Source organism: Lethenteron reissneri, chromosome 57 (assembly GCF_015708825.2).
Source record: "Lethenteron reissneri isolate LAM-NWPU_2019-01 chromosome 57, ASM1570882v1, whole genome shotgun sequence".
In the NCBI taxonomy this organism is placed as follows: domain Eukaryota; kingdom Metazoa; phylum Chordata; class Hyperoartia; order Petromyzontiformes; family Petromyzontidae; genus Lethenteron; species Lethenteron reissneri.
The window spans coordinates 1,348,894-1,372,395 of record NC_083835.1 but is presented as its reverse complement, the minus strand read 5'-3'; the positions used below and the strand labels follow the sequence as shown (position 1 = coordinate 1,372,395).

General features: G+C 49.4%; 1 protein-coding gene across 1 annotated transcript in view; it reads right to left on the bottom strand.

The window, feature by feature from the left end:
• The window catches only part of LOC133357201 (unconventional myosin-XVI-like), a 170,747-nt gene that overhangs the window by 62,948 nt on the left and 84,297 nt on the right, over nucleotides 1-23,502 (bottom strand). The window contains 7 exon segments of the mRNA XM_061575030.1: nucleotides 171-370; nucleotides 929-1,004; nucleotides 2,168-2,356; nucleotides 3,961-4,110; nucleotides 6,757-6,829; nucleotides 12,238-12,376; nucleotides 14,918-14,989. Coding sequence (XP_061431014.1) covers nucleotides 171-370; nucleotides 929-1,004; nucleotides 2,168-2,356; nucleotides 3,961-4,110; nucleotides 6,757-6,829; nucleotides 12,238-12,376; nucleotides 14,918-14,989 — 899 coding nt within the window.

Sequence of the window (23,502 nt, the reverse complement as noted above, 5' to 3'; positions counted from 1 at the left end):
TCCAATTTGCGGAGCTCCGCTGCAATTCAGTTTTTTTAATCTCCTGTGCCCGTTTTCCGCACGGCGTTATAACCGCGGCATTCACCCAACGTGACGGGGGCGCTTGCCCCCCTCCCACCCCCTCCCACCCCCTCCCACCCACCCCCACCCCTGGGGGCCGTGCCACGCACCTTGCTCGTGAGCGCCGTCGGCTCGCGAGGCCGCGCTGCGGTGGCGGTGGCCGCGGCGGCGGCTGCTGCCGCTGCTTGCGGGTGCAGGCGGCCTGCCTTGGCGAGGCGGAAGGGGAAGCGGTTCCCCGTGGGGGGCAGCAGCGCCCCGGTGGGCGACAGCCGGGCCTGGAACAGCTGCCTCAGCACCACGTTTTCGCTGGCTGCACAACAACAGCAGCAACAACAACAACAATAATGATGTCAAAACAAGGAAGGAAAATCATGCGTATGGGTTCTGTTGTCGTCGTCGTCGTTGTCAGCTTGTGATTTCCCACTGCTCGGAAACCCCCCCCCACCCACCCACCATTCTCTCCCATTCCTTCCTTCCCTTCGTTGTCCTTGTCGAGCATTGAGCCTTGAACTCTTTGATTTCGATTCGCTAACTCTTCCGCCAATTCTTCCTCCGCCGTTTTTATATTCCCGTCTTGGCCTTTGCTCTCCAACAGCCGTTTGTCCTCGGATGTGTTTATTATTAGCAGCGCAGAAGCCAATGGGGTAGAGGGCAGGCCAAAACGTGTTCTTGCAAAATACATATTTGAAAATACAGTCATGCTTTCAGCACTGGTTTGTGTTAAAACCTCTTCAATCAATCACTACAATCACCACCATGAAAATCAACCGTCACCATCAACATCATCGTCACCGCGTTATCGTTTTATTGGTTCCGGATACACGCGCACGTCACATTATACAGCCCGCTCGCATGCACGCTCACTTACTCTTCATGACAAAGAGGAGGCTTTGAGGGAGCTGGTCTTTGTTCTTTGCTGCCGCCCCCGTGAGGTCGTAGGTGACCTGCGAAGGAAGACACCGGAGGGCGTTTCACGCACAGCTTCCACGGCTCCAGCGGCGCGAATTTCACCGCAGCCAGCTGACGCACCACTCAGGACGCGTCTGCTGTCATTCCCAACTCCGAACGGTGGTCCGGAAACGGGACAAGTCAGCCAGCAGTCACGTCGGTCTTCTAAGGACGCCACCCAAACCGATTGCGTCTCGTGCGCCGCACGGCATCATGTAGGGCCCTTTAGTCGATCCACTGCTGGATGAGGGCCTTTACGATGGGTCAGCGGTGGCTACGCACGTGGCCTGCGATCCACGACTGTGTCGGCATCGAGGGTTGGTGGATCAGAATCAGAATATGTATTTATACTGGAGGATGTTGTGGGCATCGAGCTGGAGCCATGCTCAGTACAGCAAGTGGACTAATCGCCATCTGTTTCCATCTTTATGGGGATAGAGTGCTGCCACGAGCAGGTCGGAACGAGACGCGGGCACTTCTTAAATAACGCCGGTTGTTGGCAATACCTCCCGTCATCCTAACTGGCCACTGAGAATTAATTTATTGCACGTTAAGGGTACCGCAATTTAATTAACGCTTTATTGTAATGGAGAGCAATGGTCCGGCACACAAAGGCACTTCCGAACGAGACGTGAGAGCCGTGTTTTTCATTAGATTTACACTCCCCCTGGGTCGGGTTTGTTTAAAGAAAAAAACACACCAAACGGCCAATTATTGTGAAATATCAGCGGTGGGCAGAGCACACCGAGGGCATGCCGTGGGACGGCGAGGTCTAGCGCCGAGGGTAGCGGAAGGCGACAACTTCTTGGCTGGACGGCTCTCCAATGCGCTCGCTGGTTATTTGGCAAGACGACCGACGTTTCGCTCCGCGCGCTTGGAGCTTCTTTGGGAGTTTAACATTTTACGCTAGCTTTCTGAAGAAGCTCCCGGCACAACCGGTCGATTAAATAAGTACCACTCAGTCGGACATTTAACGGTGGTTATCTATGGGGAATACCCACCCCCGCCATAGGAACGTGTAATGCCTACTCAATACTCAATTGAACAGGAAATCGCTGCGACTATTAATCCAGGGCGCGGCTGCTGGACTCGGACCGCAAACCGAGGCGGCGTCACCGCCCCACACATCAGGAGAGGCTCGGCAGACAGGGGTCAATACCTCTCCGGCAAAGTGCTTGATGGTGAAAAGGGTCTGGGCGTTGCCGTTGCGGTCCCTCCCCGGCATGCTGAGCACCCCGTTGGTGTGGCTTCTCTCCAAGGAGCCCTGTATCCTCTTCACCAGGGCCTGGTCTGACGGCTGAGGCGACGTGCTCTCTTCATCCAGGAGATGCAGCATGCCCTGCGGTCTCTGTGTGCCGCAGAGTAATCACAGGGTCATAATTATCCACCACCACCACCACCCCCGCGCCACCACCTCCTCCGTTTCATGGCGATTGTGCACGGCGGTGAAACCCTTCGTGTTAGGGAACGACCCACGGAAGTGGCTAACACAGAGCTACCTCTGAGATCTCTTTACTGTGCGGGCCAAACGTCTCTTAGAGGGCGGTACTTTCCCATCCGTTACGCAGGTGAGAGTGATGATCGTCGCATGGGAGTCTTTAAACCAATATATTGTCAGTTCTTCAATCGCACCTCCAATTAGCACGGTTGGCTACGTCACGGTGCGAAAAAAGTTTTACATACATACGAATTTAGCCAGAACCAAATGTAAAGTGATGGGTATTTATTCGCAATCATTCGTGACCGGGCTAAGACCATCGACTCACTACCTTCTACAGAACGGTTTAACCGCGACGCGGCTGCCTGGATTCGAACCCAGGATTCTCAGCGGTGCCAGCTCAACGGCCCGACCTGAGCCACCTCCCAGCGGAACTCCGCTTATTTTTCATGGGCGGGGGTCACTCGGGGACGCATTCATATCACGCACGTGTTACCCACGCACACAATCAAATGCGCACATCTCGTGGGTCTCACATGGGTAGAGCCGCCCACTACTATCGGAATTCGCAGAATGCCCCGGCGTGCGATTGATGAGGCCGCCGACCAATCATTGACTGCGGGCCCTGCCTACGCAGAGAGGTAAACCCTCAGCGTTCCCGCGGGCCCGTTCCCGCGCACGCGCCTGAACGCCGCCCTCCCCGCCCCAGAGAGAATCCCATCCCCGTGTCCTGCGCTGCCCTCTTGTTTAACATCGTCATTTGCAGCCGCTTTAATTTGTCCGTGTAGGTGCGGTACGTGGGGGAGAGGGGGGTGCAGTGGGGTAGCAGGGGAACGCAGAATCAATTTTGATTCACCGTCTGAATGTGTGTACCATCTGTGCAGTGCTATCCGGCGCCGCGTAATCTCCCTCCCCCCCCCCCGTTGCGTCCGTACGGGTAGGACGTGTACCGCGCGCTATTCAGCCACAGAGCGCGAAGAGCCTCCGCTCAGTCTTATCGACTTGCTGGGGAAAGTGATCTCGGCGAGCCGTTTCTAGACGGTGCTTTGTCCCGACTCTTCCGCACCGTCCAGACGTGATACGGCAGATCGACTGACTGCGGCATACGTTTTTTTTATTTGCTGCTGGCAGGAAAGAGGCGAGGCGCGATTTAAGATACGCGCATTGTTTCAACCTGTGGCAGCATCGGCCATGCGCGTTAGAAATGCATAAATGCGTGACACGCACTGACACGCGTTGTCTATTACACCTTCGCGAGTGCTGTTTGTTGCTGGCGGCTTGGCAATTTTTTGCCTTTGGGCTTGTGCACAACAACAACATGTACATATGTATATAAGAAGCACGCAAACGAAATCGCAAACAAAAGCACCCGTCAACAAATTTGGCAAAAGTCCAACGTGCGACACCAAAATATAGCCGGCGCAACAATTCTCCCGTCTCCGTGTGGAAAATACAAACGCTCATCCTTGGCACGGAACCCAATTAAGACGGCGCGGTGGAGGCGGCAGTGGCACCTGGAAGAAAAAGTCGAGGAGGCGCTGGTTGCCGTGGAGACTGCCGGTCTCCGTGGCGACGCCCTCCTGGGCGCACTGGGTCTGCTCCAGCGCGAAGAGCTGCAGCTCGGTGTGCTGCTGCAGCCGCTCGCTCGCCAGGTTCACGCACAGCTGACGTGCACGCGCACGCACACACACACACGCACGCACACGCACACACACACACGCACGCGCGCGCGCACAAACACACGCGCACGTGCACGCGCACACACACGCGCGCACAAACACACACGCGCACGCACAGATAGGCACCTGCACGCGTGCACACTGGCATGCACGCACGCACGCACAAGCCGGTCGGCACTTGTGCACAAATGCACGTGCATTTGTGCACGTGCATTTGTGCACGGGCGCATGCATACGCAGATAGGCATTTGTACACACAGGCACACACACATATTTACGTGCACTTTTACACACAATTGCATACAGGAATGCATGCACACGCAGATAGGCACTTTTACACACAGGCACACGCACACAGGCACACACATATATACGTGCACTTGTACACACAAATGCATACAGGAATGCATGCACACGCAGATAGGCACTTGGACACACAGGCACGTGCACGGATCTTCTACAAGCTGACATGTAGATGCTACGATTGGGTCGATAGAATGCTAAAATATAACTTACATAAACACCGCGTGCGCAAATTAGACAAACGTATGTTTTTCCTATCAGCATAGGAGTAAAATACAACTTAAGGTTTGGTCTATTGGCCTTCTTAAGCGAAAATTCATTATCGTTCCACACACATGTACGTATTTATATATTACTCATACATGAGTGTTTCAAGACATAGACTTGTTTTTTTTACTATAAAAAAACATTTACTAGAACATCTATAGCCAATTTGCCCACATAGGCAGCGTCTACTGAAACAATCTTGTGCAGGCAGTCCACACGGCTGCCCCGCTGCTTTCAAAGCACTCGTCAATGTCCCACCACTTGCCAGCTACAGATTCTTCTCGACGTCCCAACAGATTAATGAATCCGACGAGCCCGGGTCTGGCCTGTGTGACAGGTGCTCCAGAAGATCCCATTCAAACTGTCCCAGACAATTACTGCACCACCGGTACATGCCGTGTGCAGATTAGGGTTTGCCAACTATGACTTGAAGATATTCCGTGAGATTTTTTTCTTCTTCTAATTAATGTATTTTATTTAAATATCCGATTAAAATATCTTTCAATAGACACGGGGAGGTCGATGCCAATTCTGGTAGAGACACCGGCCAAACCTGGAGGGTTGTCAACTCGAGTGTAGGGGTACATGCTTGTCATGGAATTCCTTTAGATTTTTCTTTATGAGTATTATTTTTAAAGAAGATGGAATTTTCTGATGAAGTCAGGCATTTTCCAAAATCAATCTCGACACAAGCCTGCTTTGGGTGGAGTTGCAGCAGCAACTGGGCCATCATAAAAATGGTTAATGCCTCGATTGCCACATTTCTTCGATACAATATGAACTGTATTTACATCCTCAGAGTTCAAATGACAAAACAGCTTGTCGCCGTTCTCATGTGCAGATGAGCAACGGTGCCACCATCTCTGATCACGTTACGAGTCTGCCATCTAGTGGCAGGTATAGGAAAATCCATATTGCACGAGCACTGGCATCATACGATATTTAATGTACAATTTTTACGAAAAACTCGTTTTACATTTTACAAAATTACTATCTTTACGTGATAAAATATCCAATCCAGTTATGTTGAAATAATTGGGCATAAAATGGCTGTAATTTCACTTCTTAGAAAAGTTAAAAGTTACACTTTTGTAACATTTTAATTCCATTTTTATTTGTATTTTATGGAACAGCCCTTACTGGTATAAAACTCAACACACTGATCCTCAAACCTTGCCCATTAAATATAATTTAATAAACAGCTGTAGCTCACTGGCAGGTCCATACAAGTGCAAAAACTAAACTTGAATCGCATTCGAAAGTTCCAATGGGTTAGTAGCACATCTCCTTTGTAATGGAATCGTAGCTGCTCCACTATAGAGGCCATTCGATTTTCCAAATCCATTTTGATATTGTTCGAAGAGGATATCTGGTCCTTAGTTGAGAAGCCAGCTCACCCATACCTATTGTCCCCACCCACCCGCTACGTACTTTCACGCACCTCCGATAATCACGGATGACTACGAGCGGTGCGAAAGAAGTTCAACACAATCTTGATTTGAAGCTTTCGTGACTGCAGGAATCCATACTCTTTGGTTCTTTCGGTAAAGTCACGTGGGGTAGAAATAAAATAAAACGATTGCTTGTGTTGCGATCGAAACGTCGTGATTTGTTTTAATTTATTTCTAACTACGTGGCTTTACCGAAAGAACCAAAGAGTATAAGTTCAACACACACACACCTACCACTGCTACTTCTTCCACAACCCCCCCACCACGACCAAAACCAGCCCAACCCTGCGTCCAGAGGAGGGGGCGGGGCTTAAACATAAATAGGCGGGGCTTAAACATAAATAGGCGGGGCTTAAAGATAAATAGGCGGGGCTTAGATAAGAAGGACCCCGCACGAACGAGAGCCGGGTTCCACCCCAATGATCGAGATTCGAGTTGGCAACCTCCCGCTACTCTACGATGCCACGCGGCTGGAGAGTTAAAATTGCTGGAACGCACAATTCAGAGCGATGGGAGGACACGAAGTGTGCGGAGACTGGCACGCGAGGAGGTAGAGGTCTGCCAATAAAACACGTCCGCTGGCGCAGCCGCATGGCTTGCGGTCGTTTACCTGCTCGAAGGAGTTCTTCTGAAATCGCTCGAAGCCGCATATGTTGAGGATGCCAATTTCCATCGTGGGTTCGCTGCAACACAAAGCGTACCGGCGGTCAGGGCAGGAGACATCGCAAGATATCCTTCACCGTCGCCACGTCGATGTGCGGTGCGCACCGTATGGGTGGCAGATCAGCCACGTCGCACCTGACTGGACTGCCCAGCGTCGAAGGAACAGCAAGCAAGAGTGAACGCCCGGTGTTTATGTTTAAGATGATATTGCTACGTACGTGTAAGCATCTAGATTTGAAGCTTTCGTGACTGCAGGAATCCATACTCTTTGGTTTTTTCGGTAAAGTCACAGCAAGAAATAACATTATTGCCGTGGTTTTCCCACCTCATGATGATCGCTTGTGTTGCAATCGAGACGTGATTAATTTTATTTTATACCTACGTGACTTTACTAAAATAACCAAAGAGTATGTGTAAGCATGTTGGACTTCTTGCGCACCGTACGTAGCCAACGTTGCTAATCGTGTTTGTCCGCTGGGCGGGTTGTGCTTGCAGAAGGGCAGTGTAGCTTGATGGGCTTCACTGGAGAAAGACACTTTCTGGCGTCCCATACCGGTCGGTGCAGCCAAAGTAATTTCTTCCACAGGTGTCTTTGTCTTGACGAAAACCACTCACTGCCCAATGGAGTCAATCGAATCAAGTTGTCATTTATTTTTGCTTAAAAGCCAAATGCAGGGTGCTTCAAAAAAATGCGAAGACTTATATGGAAATATCGTTTTTAATGGTAAACAACGGATAAGAATACACTGTGACATGATAACAAATGTAAATGTTAATAGCTTTAAAAAGTCAAAGAGTCTCCACTTGTTCACCATCGTAGTCAACGCGTTGCCTGGAATCTTCTCCAGGTGGTCTCCAGAGCCCGGAGGCAGCAAATTCCCTGTGGTGTCGTTGCGAATTCTCGGAAGTGTTCACATTTTTTTAAAGCACCCTGTACATGAACAAGTATAATGACGCCTTTTTGCCAGTATCAAATATGTGCATTGCCTTTGACAAGGCCGTAGCCATGTTGTAGTCAACATTGGGCGGGACCAAATCTTCCAGGGGGTGTGGGGGTCCCCCCCCTCCCCAGAAAAAAAATATCTAAATTTGAAAACGAATTTCCTGCCTAAAATATAAAAAAATTCACTAACACATAGGATGGATTTTTTTTACAATAATGTCTAATAGCGTATTGTATTACATTGCTCTGTTTCTTTTTCCTTTTTTATTGTATGTATTGGCAGAGATTAGGGATTAATAAAGTACAACCATAACCACAATCACATAAACAGAAATCTATTTAATAGCAATATATTGGGGGGGACATTTAGAGCAAATTTGAATATTGTGATGTCCCCCCCCCCCCAATATATTATAATAACGGCCTTGGTCTTTGAAACTGATTGGCTTAGACTTACCAGTGTTAGACCAGAGCACGCTAAAAGGCGAGCTGTACAAAGACAATGCACGTATCAGAACATTTACAGCTTGGGGTGAGCAGCTATATAATGGGACCTTTTTTGCCAAATGAAAGTATATCTGCAGTATATATCAGAGTATGTTTTTTTTGCATGATCACCACAATTACGGTGTGTGGTTAATGCAGACTTTGATTCCTTGCAAAGGGAATCAATTTGGTGGTTGAACATCTTAACACCTGCTTACTCCTTGGTTCTTTCGGTAAAGTCATGTAGGTAGAAAAATAATGTATTGTTATTTGATAATTTTTTGGTTCTTTCCGTAAAGTCACGTAGGTAGAAAAAAAAGCACGTAGGTAGAAAAATAATAAAATTTATATATTTTTTTTCACGTAGGTAAAAATAATACAAATTATTTTATTGTTTTTTTCACGTAGGTAAAAAAAATTTTACGTAGGTAAAAATAATAAAATTTTATTTTATACATGTTTTGACGTAGGTAAAAAAATAATAAAATATTGTTTTTATTATTCTTCTACCCACGTGACTTTACCGAAAGAACCAAAGAGTATGGATTCCTGCAGTGACGAAAGCTTCAAGATTAACACCTCCTGTTTTATTGCCAGAAAGGGTAGACACCTATTATTATTTTTCATACACCAATGAGCATTTAGACGTGGGAGCAAACCGGAGCATCCCGGAGGAAAAAAAAAACGCACACGCGTGTGAGGAGGCGGGGGGGGGGCAACGCTATCTTCCGTGTACAGGTGGAACAGGTGGAGTCCACGTCCGCTTAACCGCCCTCTCCTGGCAAGCCAGGGTATTGCAACCATCTCCTCGGCGCCCAACGGGGGAAGGGAGGTTTCACGACGTTTCTGTTTGATCCACCAAACCCGCTCGCTTCCAGAGTGCTGGGATCACGTGCATAGCAGCCACCGCCGTCGTCTGAAGCTGATAGCTACCGGTCAACACAGCTCTCCTGCTTCCGCTCTTGTCTCTCAAATTAATATTTAAACAATCCCAAACATGGGCTGTCATCTTCTCAAAAATACCTCTGTCTGCTGCGGTGTTTCATGACCTTTCATTCTTGGGCCTTTTTGCTCATTTACAGCTTCAACGTAAACATTCGTGTCGTTGCTCATGTCACCGAGATCTGCGATTTCATCGACGCAACACAAGCCACTCCGCATTGTATTCTCTCACAATCTTGGATTGGCTCGAACTTGACCCAATTAGACATTGTCAAAACTGACGTCTTCCTCAAAGGTGATATTCCACTGCTGTTTCTATATCCTGTCTACTGCTGTGACCGATACATATATATGCCTTCACCACCTTCCTCTTGATACGTGTATGTATGTATGTTGAACTTCTTTGGCACCGTAATGTAGCCATGATAATCGTAGGTGCGGGGGAAGGACAACAAACTAAACACAAAACGCATTTCTAAAGAAATAACTTTTCAACATAGATTTAAAACAGCATAGCTCCAGTGGCTTCCTAATATTGGGAGGAAGAGCGTTCCAGACGGCCGCAGAAACGCATCTGACAGCGCGCGATGCAGTGAAACTTCTAACTCTCCTAGATGGTCTCCAGAAATCATTCGCCAATAAAATACATAATCATCGAGAATGTAACAGCCAAACTCATCACCCACGTCGCCCAAATCCTCAGATCCCTTCACGATTGTGACCGCAACAACCCGGCAACGATGGAGAGCTACCGTCTTCATTTGTGGTTACCGGCAAAAAATCGTCGGCATGGAAAGAGAGAGAGATTAAAACCCCACGTACACATTGCAAAAATTCAAATTGCTCAGAGTAAATGACACTGGAAGGTTAATGTCCGTGCTCAACTCCATTATGTAACCGAGGCCTGGACATGTGGAGGGGCAATTTAAGGTAATTTTCAGTTCAATTTGCTTCCACTTGTTTAGAACCAGGTGGAGTAGTCGTTTAAATCCACCCCCCACCCCCACTGTTCTGATGGGGGATTGGCAAAGCTGGATTTAATTGTGGTACCCGATTTTAATTACATTTATTTGCAGATGCATTATCAATCATTTTGATTCTGTCGATGTGTGTGGGCGTACAATGTTGCCTCTCTTGTGAATGATGTCACAGATTTCGTTGGTAGCAACCCCGCTCGGTAATTCGCTTTAGAATTTGCCGGGCCGAGCTGGAGCCGGTCGCGGCTTATGGGGCAGAGGACTTGGCCGGCATCGTTGAGTTCAACGGTTCAAATTAGTCTCGGTCACGGCCTTACTCGAGTTGACGACAACCTGCAGAATTTTAGTCGACCAGTTCTATGCTGATGTTGTTGTCGATGTTGCTGTCAATTTTAGTCAAGCCAATATTTTCATTTAACCATTCCCTTGGTCTAGTTGGCTGAAGCAATCAAAAATGTAGTCAAACACTCGCAGGTCTCTAAACGCCGGTGTGAGATGCGCACAATTCTCCCTCCACGACGCCGATATTATCAGCTCAGCCCATCGGTGAACTCCGTAACACCAAAAAACGTTGAATACAGAAGCAGTAAATAGCCTATTACCAGCTATGGTCCTTCCTCCTGTCCACCGCAGCCTCCAATAACATTACCGATAACTTGGGTCCGCGTCCTCATTCAGACTCGTTCGTCATTTCGTCTCGTCGCGGTCAGCGCTTCGGTCTCTGACGGGCGGGCAGCAGCCGGCGCGTCGTCACGCTGGACATATTTTCATCCACTCACGGCCAGCGTTGACAAAAGGAATAATGAAAAAAAGAATATTTGCCCCGCGAATATGTTCACCGCTAAATTTCTTCCGCGAAATTAACACCCGCGGTCGCGTGTCACCTCCCGCTAATAGCGCCGCCTGCCGCCGCCGTGCATCGTAGCGGTTGACGCGTCTTTGCGGGCCGCGTCGCCGCCCGTGCGATGGACCGGCGTGTCCGGCTCGCGTCGAATGCTGCAACGGTGACGGCGGCGGCGGCGCGCGGTGGCCGCGTGAGTAACGAGCGCGGGAACGACCGCAATCGATAAACAGCCGGCGGGAAATGTTATCGTTCCAAAACACTCCGCGAGGCCTCGATATCTCTCCGGCGGTCCTTTTTGAGGTGCGTGATAATGCAGTTCTTCACTCCTCCCAAACACAATAAATTTTACCCGAGTCCCAGCCCTTATCAGCGGCTCATGCGGGGCCGTGAGTGTATTAACATGTAAAAGAGATGTGTATGAAATGGGAACGTAATGTAGCGCGCGTGCGTGAGCCTGCCCGACGGGACAATGAAATATCTCTCTCCCGCGGCTTCTCGCCCGCGCTTGCCTCGGCAGAAAACGTTAATAAATAATAAATGACGCTCTATCGGGAGAGCGGTGACTCAAGCAAACTCCGTGCGGTTGTGCCGTGTTTGTGTGCGCGTGTTTGAGTCCTCACAGAACTGTATCACCGACAGAGGAAGCAATTCCGCACGGCAGCGGCGCAAGTGATGCCATCGTAAACACGGTGTGTGAGTTTAAATATGTGACGGGCACCACTGTATCATCATCATTGCATCGCCACCACCAGCACGCCACAAGTCGACATCTAGAAATACGAGTGGAGAGAGGTAAGCAGAGACAAGGAGTCTCTTCGAGATGGTGAGGGCAATCGCGATCCGGGATCGGACTGGAGCCGGCTGAGCAGTCTGCGGATTGGGGTGTCGCGGTTTAATTTGCAGCCCAGGAAGCGGCATTACGGATCATCTTGAGTTTGGAGGCGAGGACTTTGAGGACACGTGCCGCACACGAGGGAGCCGTGGCAGTTGACGGAAAATTAGCAGAGTTCAAAAAATAAAATTTGTCAAGCTACTTGGTCAGCGGACTTCGCTACGTTGCTTTTGTGTTTAGTTTGTTGTCCTTCCCGGCAACTCCGATTAGCAGGGTCGGCTACGTACGGCGGCGCGAAATAAGTTCAACATTCGCGCAAAGCACAATTAAAAAAAAATAACGAGTCGGTTAAATAGCGGTAAACGTGTCAAACACAAAACGGCGCCGGGGAGGCCGAGACGTACCTGCCAGCGGCCGCCTGCAGGTAGCGGTTGGCGCCTTGGACGAGGAAGCCGAAGAGGCGGCCGTAGATGGCCCTGGCGAGGAGGTCGCGCGCCCACGACGCCGCCTCGGCGCTCAGCTTGCGCGCCAGCAGCTCTCCTGCTGCGGCAAGCACACGTGGACCAGGTGGGGGGGGGGGGGGGGTGTGGACCAGGTGGTGGGGGGGGTGGACCACGTGGGGGGGGGTGGACCAGGTGGGATGGTGGACCAGGTGGGGGGGTGGACCAGGGGGGGTGGACCAGGTGGGGGGGGGTGGCCCAGTTGGGGGGGGGTGGACCAGGTGGGGGGGGGGGGTGGTGGGCCAGGTGGGGGGGGGGGTGGTGGACCAGGTTGGGGGGGGTGGTGGACCAGGTGGGGTGGGTGGACCAGGTGGGGGGGGGTGGACCAGGTGGGGGGGGGGTGACGGACCAGGTGGGGGTGGACCAGGTGGGGGGGGTGGACCAGGTGGGGGGGTGCACCAGGTGGGGGGGTTGTGGACCAGGTGGGGGGGGGGGGGTGGACCAGGTGGGGGGGGTGGACCAGGTGGAGGGGGGGTGGACCAGGTGGGGGGGGGGGGGGACCAGGTTGGGGGGGGTGGCAGTTGTTTGATGGATGGTTTCTGCTGCCCGGTCACGTTACCAGGTAAGGCCCACTGAGCTGTAAAGCTCTTTTACAGAAGCGACCTGGCCACAAGAGACAGCTCAACAAAGTGGCTTTTCACGTGGACATTTACAGCGGCCAAATACTCAAAACGCGTGACGTTGACTCGAAATGTGGAGGGGAAAATCGGAGGACCTGGAGAAAAATCCACGCGACCACAGGGAGAGAGACACACGAACTCCAAATATACAGCAGCAGGCGTCAGGGTCGGAATCGAACCCACGGCCTCCTGTAGACCAGGCGAGGTAGTTAACATCTCGCCACCGTGGCGCCCCTTCCTGATCCTCTTCACACCACGACAGCTCGCCGCTCACTTCGTGACGCCGCTTCCGTCCGTCTGCATCTCCATCGCTGATCCTCAGCCAAGGTGAGTTAAGGCAATGACGCAAGGACAATAAGGGTAGGCCTGAACTAAGTCTATTTGGTTGAACGATGTAAGAGAACTCAAGAGGCCAGGATGTAGTCTGATTTGCAAGAGCGATCCTGGGTCAGCAAAAGGACAAAAACCAGGTTCGCAGCGGTGCCAGGCTCAGTGCTGTTGATGTCCGAAGCCATCCCGGGCCGCGGGATCATGGAGCCTCTCTGTCACAGATTGCTGTGCACCGCTCCCTCTGGAAGAAGACCGCGTGGCCCATCGCTCACACGTGCATCCCTGCTCGAGCCCACAGCTGTCCCCTACGCCAGATTGACCACACCGTCTGCTTCAGCCACGAGGCCATCTGCATTAAGGAGTTGTGCGGCCGTAATCGCTTCACCACCTTGGGCCATTAACGCCGCTTTTATAACACCAGCGTACAGAGTTAGCTAACGATGTAAGGAGGCAATGGCCCTTCTGGAAGAAAAAAAAACCAGAGAGAGCGTAGCCAGATTGGCTAACAGACTGCAGTTTACGAGTGCAATGCCTGGAAACCATTGCAAATGTTATAAAAAGCTGACAGTTGCGAACTGATGTCGCCAATAAAACCATCTCCATTGCTAAATATCAACTCTTTTGTTTTACCAGGTAAGGCCCACTGAGCTGTGTAGCTCTTTTACAGAAGTGACCTGGCCACGAAAGATAGCTCAACGAAGTGGCTTTTCACGTTGATATTTACAGCAGACAAATACTCTAAACGCGCGATGTTGATTCTAAATGTGGAGCGAACAACCGGAGGACCCAGAGAAAAAAATCCACGCGACCACGGGAAGAGAGAGAGAGACGCAAATTCTAAATATACAGCAGGCATCAGGGTCGGGATCGAACCCACGACCTCCTACATACCAGCCGAGGTAGTTAACATTTCCTAGCCACCGCGCGCGACGATAGCGCCACAATTGTCTCAGCAGCGAAGACGATTGCGGTGCAGTTATCAGCGTGGTCGAGCAGAGACAATCCCTCACTCACGCTTCACTCTCAGCGGTGCTCGGGTCAATCGGTCTGCGGACTCAAGCGGACCGACACGACCGACTGTGGATCTCGGCGAGCCACCTGCCGTGCACAGCGCAACGAGGGCTTCCCTTCTGCTGCCCCAGTTCCTCCGGGAATTCGCGCTCTGCGATGATAGCGACGCCGAGGGGCAGCTCTCTATAATGCATGGGATCCCCAGAGTGGAGGGGCGGACGCGTCCACATGCTGTGTTGGCTAGCAGCTGCCGCTACCGCCTCCACTTGTATCCACCCAGCACAGAAGCTCAACTCAACGCTGCACCTGTTACTCTAACATAAGACAGCGCCACTGGCGGAAATGTTCAGAAAACTCCAGATATCGCTCGAGAAAATCCAACGACTCACTCCTCCACCCACATCTTCTACTAGAAATGGCCGGTGGTGTTCGCTCAACCGTTCACCTCACATTTGCTCATCCCAACAAGGAGCTCTGTATATAAGTAGGCATCGGACCTGTAATGCCGGGCAGTGTGTGTATCGTTGGAACGTACCATGCGTCAAAAATGTTCCTAAAGAACATCTAAAAAAAAAACAGTTTAATTCACGGTCAGCGAACCCAAGACGTACGCAACGCGATACCTTTAGTGTAGATCGTGTCCGAGGTGAGGGCTGTGCCGAGCTCCTCCGGAGACACTTGCAGCATGTAGGCGACTGCCAAGAAAGTGACGGCCGCGGGCGTGAGCAGTGGACACGTGCGCGCGGTTACACAGAGATGCTCAAATCATCCAACTGTTCCAGAACGCGGCACGTGTCCTCGTCAATGTCAATCAGCTGCGTCCGTCACGAGAAAGTCAACGGCACGCTGGATCGCGACACATCACAACGGGCAGCAAACGTCACTGTGGTCACATTTACATTTTAGCTTCCTGTCCACATTCCGCGTATACATGAATCCGCCACTTGCACAGCAGCTGGGCATATATATCTACACACATAAAGGGACACAGAAGCGAGGCCCATAAAGCCACAACTAAGGCACCTTTTAGATTCTTACAGTTAAATTTTAATGCCAGAGGTTCAGAGCAAAATAAATGAACAAGAAGTTGTTGTGACGTTCTCACCCCGTGCCCCTACCAGACATCTGTGAAGAAGAGCTTTACAGCTCATCGGATTCCTCCAGCATAAATTCATGTTCCGATTCTGGTTGTATGTATGTTGAACTTCTTACGCACTGTATATACGAATCGGAGGTGCGGGATCTGATTGGCGTTGGGCCACGCTCCTTGAGGCCTGCCCCGGGACTCCTGTGGGTTGTACCCCGTGATACTGGAGCGTGTTTCTCAAACTTTCTTGGACCCACGGACCACTCAGCCGATGCAAACATTTCCACGGACCACCCAGCTCTTAAATGCCAGTAATACAAAATGATTCCTTCTGTGTTACCGGAACATTTTTTGTTAAACGCAGCTGTAAGTTTTTTTTTAGGGTGAAGGCATTTAGATCTTACGGTGATGGTAGTTTAATCACGGCAGACAACCTAATTCCATTTTCAAATTCAATATCCTGAGTCAAATATGAATTAACGTCCGAAACAAAAGTTATCAGCATGGTCATTATTTCCCGATCAACGTGCGTTTACACCACCGCCCCGCAGACCACCTGGAGGAACATCCCAGACCACTCGCTGGTGGATCCAGAGGAAGCACACTCTGATAACCACTGGGCAGAGGAAGCACACTCTAATCACCACTGGGCTGCAGGGACGATCCTGGGAGCAGAGGCAGGCGCCCCACACTCAACGCTCTTCACTCATCAACAAACACCGCCGACAAACGGCTCCACGCGTCGGCGCTGGCGATACGAGATGGGCCAGAGCACATTTACCGGTGTTGAAAAAAAAATCAATCACGGTTTAATGTCTTTTATTTGAATAGATAATAGCCCACTGATGTTAATTTCCACTTTTACAAGGAAAACGTGAGAAGTTGAAGATGCAGCGGTGGTTAATTTAATTTTAACAGATCTATGGGGATATCTTTATCAATCAGCGTGGAATCTTCCCATTTAGGGTCAGATACACGTCTGGATAAGACAGTATCGAACACAGTCTGGTGGGATTCACCCCACCGATGGTGACAAGAGCAATTTTTACTCAAAATTATTTGGACAATTTTATTCGGCTTTTGCCACTCGATTCATTTATTGACCTCTTGTGGGCATTCCTGCACAGCCTCAATCGCGGGCAAAACCAGCGAGTTACGTGAAGAGAAAGGCACGATTCCCTAAAGCAAAGCCAGACACTTAAGATATATTCTTGCCTGTACGGTATACAGAGTTTTGCTCGTGTGTCTATACGCAATTAACACACGGAGAGAGCAGTACGTGTTTTTATTAACAGGAATTCAAAGGGACCGAATTCTTTCGTCGTAAGTGTCCGCTTGGTACCTTCATGTGGTTAAGGTGCTCGCTGTAGCCACGCCATTTACGATGTTACTCGAGCGGAGGCGGTGCAGGCACCGCACCGGAAGTAATGGTTTTGATGCGTCAAGGAAAGGGAAACAGACGTCGTCTTTGGTTGATTTCCCCACCGGCCGCGCGGCTCCGCGCAAGTGAACGCGCAGGAACCCGTTGCGCTATCGCTCCCCGTTGACCCATCGTGCCGGGGGCGTGCGTGCACAAGCAAACGTCCCGGCAAACGCGAAGCCGCGTGCCGGATCGCACGACGCGGAAGATGGATCGTGTGCGCTGGCCATGCAGAAGCGATGCAGATGACAAGTTCTTTCTGAACGGCTGTTGATTTCAATTGCAGTTGCTGCCATATGGAGGGTCAATGATGAATAGCACGTCGAAGTTGCAATGCAGAGTTTTACACGTCGGTATCCCTGCGCGGCAAGGTGGACGTTGGTCGAATTTCTTAAATTCTCCCTGCCGCTGTTAACCCAGCAGATATATATGGAGGACAGTGAACAGCATTATCTCAAATGTTTTATTTCCTTATCTTATATTTATAAAGCGCCGTTATCCAAGGCGCTTTACGAGGGATATGAGTGGTACAATGAGGGTAGTTAAAAGTGATACGGCGAACAGGGATGGGGTATGGGGAGGGAGGTTCGTGGGGGAGGGGATTACGGGGGGTACCTCGGGATGTATGGAACGATGGGCCAGGCAGAAGAGGTGGGGGGTCTTGAGGGAGGAGCGGAAACGAGACAGGGAGGGCGCTCGCTTCATGCGGAGGTGAATTTTGTTCCAGTTGCAAAGAGGGGAAATTAAAATGGCAGAACACCACGTGGCTTGTGTGGGCATCGTTCTACGCTGACTGGTCACCGTTCGTTTTCACTCAAAATTGCACCCAACTAAGACCCATATTTTGCTCTATGCGTCCAACGCTCAAGAGCACACAATTGGATTGCCGCTCATTCAGCTCTAACTGTACCTATTACATTAAGCTTCCGTATAGGAGCATAACGCCATTGCGTGTCTCCACGGAGATAAAACAAAATGAGTCACAATGCAGTGGCCTATTGGCTTTCCAGACCATTATCATCCGGCAATATTTGTTTAAGCAAGCAACACTCTGGAGCGGTTTCCACCTTCTGGGTCTCTTCAGACGTCAAGGATCGTTGAACAAATGCAACTTTGCTACGAGGTGTTGTTAGAAAGTGCACGCCAAGTCTTGTCTTGAAGCTTTCGTGACTGCAGGAATCCATATTCTTTGGGTCTTTCGGTAAAGTCACGTACCTACGTGACTTGGGGGTCGTGCATAAATGACGTCACGCGATTTTGGACGATTTTTGACCCCCCCCTTTCGTCACACGCGGTCACAAAAAGTCTAGACCCCCCCCCTCAAATATGACGTCACAAAGCTCTGCTCCCCCCCAAATAAAACATGCTTCAAATCGCTTTAAACTATTGTCATTGTAGTGCGTATTTAATGTGCCGCTGCACCCTGATGTTGTAGGAGAAAACATTTATTCAAAAGTCTATTTAATTAAGTAGAACGTGTTGTCTACATTTATTTAAAGTTGCGCATTTTGATGTGACGTCACATTTCTCAACCCCCCCCCCCCCTCGTCACACATCGTCACAAATGTCTGACCCCGTTCCCCTCCCCCCCCCCCCCCCTTAGGTGCTTGACGTCATTTATGGACGGCCCCTTTAGCCAAAAGACCCAAAGAATAAGTGCACGCCAGTCAAACTACCGGTCGTGCTGTATTGCATTGAGAGTGAATCTCATGGCGGGAAGCGTCACAGCTCTGAGCGCACGTTCCTCCCCCCTCTGCTGGTACAACTCAGGGTGGCAGGGGGCGCTCTCGATGCATCCGCTGCGTTATATAATCCCTCGCAGTGGCACCCAATCGGACAAATCTGCGCGCTAAAAGTTGGCCATGTAAACCCAGTCAGTTTGGCATGGTCCCCACATGCCCCGGTAGACGATGAAACAAGGCTCTGTTGAGAATACACCACAATGGCTTGCTGTGCTCACTCACCTATATCAAGATACATTCATCAATTGATGTGCTTTGCTGAAATTGCAGCATTGGCGGTGCTCAAATTTGTTGGTGTCTCCTTAGCCAGCGATAGAAATTCCACATTAATATGGCAGATGCTATGACGGGTATGTTAGATGCAGATCGCTAAAACGAACCCATCAAAACGATAAAACAGGGCCACAAAATTATCAGCGTTGGCTTTCCGACGCGAATACATCAATTCGACTTTAAACTTTTAAGTGTGACGCTCGGTATTTTAATACGCAGATATTTCATGGCCACGATAAATCCCTGCTTGCATTTTAATCAAAGCACTGTACTAAATTAAGGGGGGGGGGGAAATGCCATTTTTAATTAGGGGCACCGCCACGAAGCTGTGAATTTCAAAATGCCACCCTGCCATCGTGCCCGCGGTACAATATCGCGGGCAGTAAAAAGCGTGCCGTAATGAATTTTTTGCCGAAACCAGTAAATTCCCCCGTATGATATCTTGACGGAGGGCTGAAGGGGGTCGCGAGCAGACATCTGCACGGCGCGTTGGGCTCCCGTCTCTCGCCGGGAAATCTGCTCGTCGTTTTAATTACGAGGGGCTGGCCGCAGATGCCCTGTTTGGCCAGCTACGCCTCCTGGCAGCTAGAGATAAGCCCAGGGGCCTGGATCTGGCCAGATGGCCTTCAGCATCTTTGGCTACACTACAGCTAAACCGTGGCTTGGGGATGGGAAGGGGATATTCGTAACACTACTATACGTGTCTTGAAAGGGGGCAGGTCTTTGCTTAATGTTTCAACACAGATACACCAGGGTCAAAGGGAACTTATCAGCGGGTGTGCTAGCAGGGCTTGTTGTTGAGGTATGTGTATATGTACGTTGAAATTCTTTCGCATCGAACGTAGCCAACCGTGCTAGGCCAGGGGTGGCCAGGGGTGGGGATTTTTATGAGAATAGATTGTGTGGTAAATGGTTGAACATTTGCAGGATTGATATTTCTGTATATTGCGATGCATAGGGCAAACACTTGTCAGTCTTCTTGCAATACCTCTTCGGTTGAAGTCAATAACTATAGACACATATTCAATATCATTATCCTACGAGATGATTGTGAATTCCAATGCGAATTTTGATGGTGGCTGGGTACCACTTCTGACATCCGGAGGTCCCCTAGGCTAAAACAAACTCCGCTCAGAGACGTTTTGCTATGTTATGGGTGCAGTATAAATGCAAATATTGACATTAAAATATTATTACGTAGATTATTTTTCAGGTGGCGCTGCAGGGCTGCGGCCCTGTGCAGTCATCAGGGCTAAGCCCTCTTGGGCTTCTCCTCCACGCACTCCGCAGAGAAGTGACACAACTGACCGGCCATGGAATGTGTGACATTGTGACCATCCTTGGAGACGTCCCACAGCAGGACAGCTGATGCCCGGCCCAATTGGAGGGATGGGGGGGGGAGCCATTCATCAGCATTTTCGCTGTCGCTTTGACGCCGAGCAGATATCGTCATCGTGCGCAGGAATCCCACTGACCGCCACGAGCTCGCGGTGTTCGGGCAGTGTGGGAATCCCCCCCCCCTGCTCTTCCCCACACCCCCCCCCACCCTTCCCCCCACGATTGACCCGCAGGCCTCTGCCCCCAAGAGGTTTGATCCCAAAGGTCGGACACGTGCTCCGTATAGAGGATGCGATTTAGCATTTTGTCAATAGCGACGACGACAACCACAGGGAAACCCTTCGAGAATTGCGCTGCTGAAATGGTCTTTTCACAAAGCCACTAACAGTTAGGGATGCAAGTGAAGAGGAAAGCTTGCGTTCAAATAAATACATTCGAACATGCTCCGTCCTGAAAATCACTAAGTCCAAACACTTCCCATCTTTATCTTGTTTGCCTTTTTGTTGATCGATTTTGATCTTGATCAGCCTTCAATAATCACCAGAGGTTTTCATGAATATTCTGCCTAATGCAATTAGTGAGGCGTTAGAGATGCCACGGGGGGCGCACGACAGCCGCAGGAGGAGGAGCAGAGGAAGGCCAAGGGAGAGATGGTTTGGTGTGGTGGAGCAAGCTACGAGGACGGTGGATGTGACTTGAGAAGACGCTCAGGGTGGAAGGCGCATGAAGAGAGGTAAACTCGGTTTTCAAATTTGTCTCCAACAACTGTTTTATTTTTGCAACCTTTGCGGAATGTGACTTTTGTTATTGCTGTCGTTGCTGTTTTTCTCAAAATGATACGGCAACAAATCAAAGTGTCTGGTCTGAAGAAGAAACTGTTTGACGAGTAAATTATGACCAGCTTTGAATTGTGGTTTAAACACGTGGAGTGCACAACGAGGTGTAGAGAGGTGCATGCTCAGAATTGGACAGGGCAAGGCCGTAGCTATGGAGTCAACATTAGGGGGGACCAAATCTTCCAGGGGGTCTAGCCCCCCCCCCCAGAAAAAAATCTAAATTTAGAAAACAAATTTCCTGCGATTTCCTGCCTAAAATATTAAAAAAATTCACTAACACATGGGATGGACTTTTTGTTAATTTATTTTACAATAATGTCTAATCGTGTATTGTATTGCATTGCTCTGTTTTTTTCTTTTTACCTTTTCTTGTTTCATTGTATGTAATGACAGAGATTAGGGATTTATAAAGTGCAACCACAACCACAATCATATAACATAAATCTATGCATTGTTATATGAAGATAAGTCCAGATATTGTGGCCAAGGTTTAGCAATTTTTTATTTATTTACATAGCATATCGTTTTTTTAAAATATTGTTTATAGCAATATATTGGGGGGACATTTTGAACATATTTGAATATTGGTGGGGGATGTGTCCCCCCCAATATATATTATAATTGCGGCCTTGGGACAGAGACAAGAACAGGAACGATTTCAAACTAAACAACTGTTTTATTTTACCACGTTAAGGCCCACTGAGCTATGTAGCTCTTTTTCAGAAGTGACTTGGCCACAAATGACGGATTATCATGGAGAAATTTATAGCAGCCAAATAATCCAAAAGCATGTTGATTCTAAATGTGGAGGGAAAAACCGGAAGACCCGGAGAAAAATCCACACGACCTTGGGGAAAACATACGAACTCCAAAAATACAGGCATCAGGCTCGGGATCGAACCCACAACCTCCTTCGTACCAGGCGAGGGAGTTAACATCCATGCTATTTACAACGTTTAGGCTCTGCTTTGATAGCAGCTGAATACTAAGTATGTGCGTGTGATCGTTTTGTTTTGTTCACTAACACCGCGCTGTGCCAAGTGTTTGAAAGCAGATGCTGTATTCGACGAGGCTGGTTAGTCGTTTGTGGTTATCTTTATATATGGCTGCTATAGCTGCGCAATTACAAAGATCGTACAAAGCAAGCTAGCAACAACAGAAATGTGTTTCTTTGTAAGATCGATGTTAAACAAAGCATGGCCAGACAACCATGTGTCAAGGTCAATTGCTGACCTACAACAGACCCATTTGTCAACAAGAATGTGGAATTTCCGCCAACGTCACACGGCCACAAATGAAGCCGAGTGATGTCTCGACGTTTGTTGAAGTAACACACCGCATTCCCACATGGACTCACGTTTACACGCGCGGACACACACAAACCGCACAATGCTGACACACAGACAGCAAGAACTACAAACTACATTGACGTGTACTATGAGCGACACACTGCAGGCAGACCTCGAAATCGTTTCCTCCCAATCGGAGCCGAGTTAACGTCCATGGGCATAGATCTTAGCTCTGCAGAGAGCCACAAGGGGGCACCTGTGACTCGGGCACGCAGATATCACGGAGTTATTGAACTTGATTTGGAGCTTTCGTGACTGCAGGAATCACTCTTTGGTTCTTTCGGTAAAGTCACGTAGAAAGAAAAAATGAATTAAATAATAGCATACGACGTTTCGATTGCAACACAAGCAATCATCATCAGGTACAAATGAAAGAGAAAACAAACCTAGTAAACTAAAACATATATAATGCAATACAACACAGAAAGTCGACTAGCATAACATTGCTTGTGTTGCAATCGAAACGTCGTATGCTATTATTTAATTATTATTTTCTTTCACCGTGACTTTACCGAACGAGCCAACGAGGAGTTATTGAACATTGTTATACCGGCAACGAGCACTGTGCCGTGCGTTTGTGTTGCTTTTGTTGTTTTCGTCTGTCTAGCTGTGTTCACCCGCTGCTCAGGAAGGGACCATTACAACTAAGTTAGCATCAGGGCCGCCACCAGAGGGTGTCTGGAGTGGGTCCTCACAACATGACCACAAGGGGTCTATAGCCCACCCAAGTTCACTCTCCTCCTAAGCGCTATGCTTTATATCGTCACAGTGGTGAGATGTTAACTATCTCGCCTGGTATACAGGAGGTCGTGGGTTAGAACCCGAGCCTTGGACGCATGCTGCTGCTGTATATTTGGAGTTTGCTTTGTCTCTCTCCCCGTGGTCGCGTGGATTTTTCTCCGGGTCCTCTGGGTTTTTCTTCCATATTTAGAATCAACGTCACGCGTTTAGCATTTATACATTTCCACACCACTAGCCACTTCGTTGAGCTATCATCTGTGACAGCCAGATTGCGTCTGACAAAGAGTTATACAGCTCAGTGGGCCATAGCTGGTAAAATAAAGATAATAAAAGAGTATAGTAGTAATATGGCGGCCCCCCACACACCACAGTTCTCCTACTGGCCCCCCAAATGAAGACGAGCTGGAGCCGGTCCTGATTAT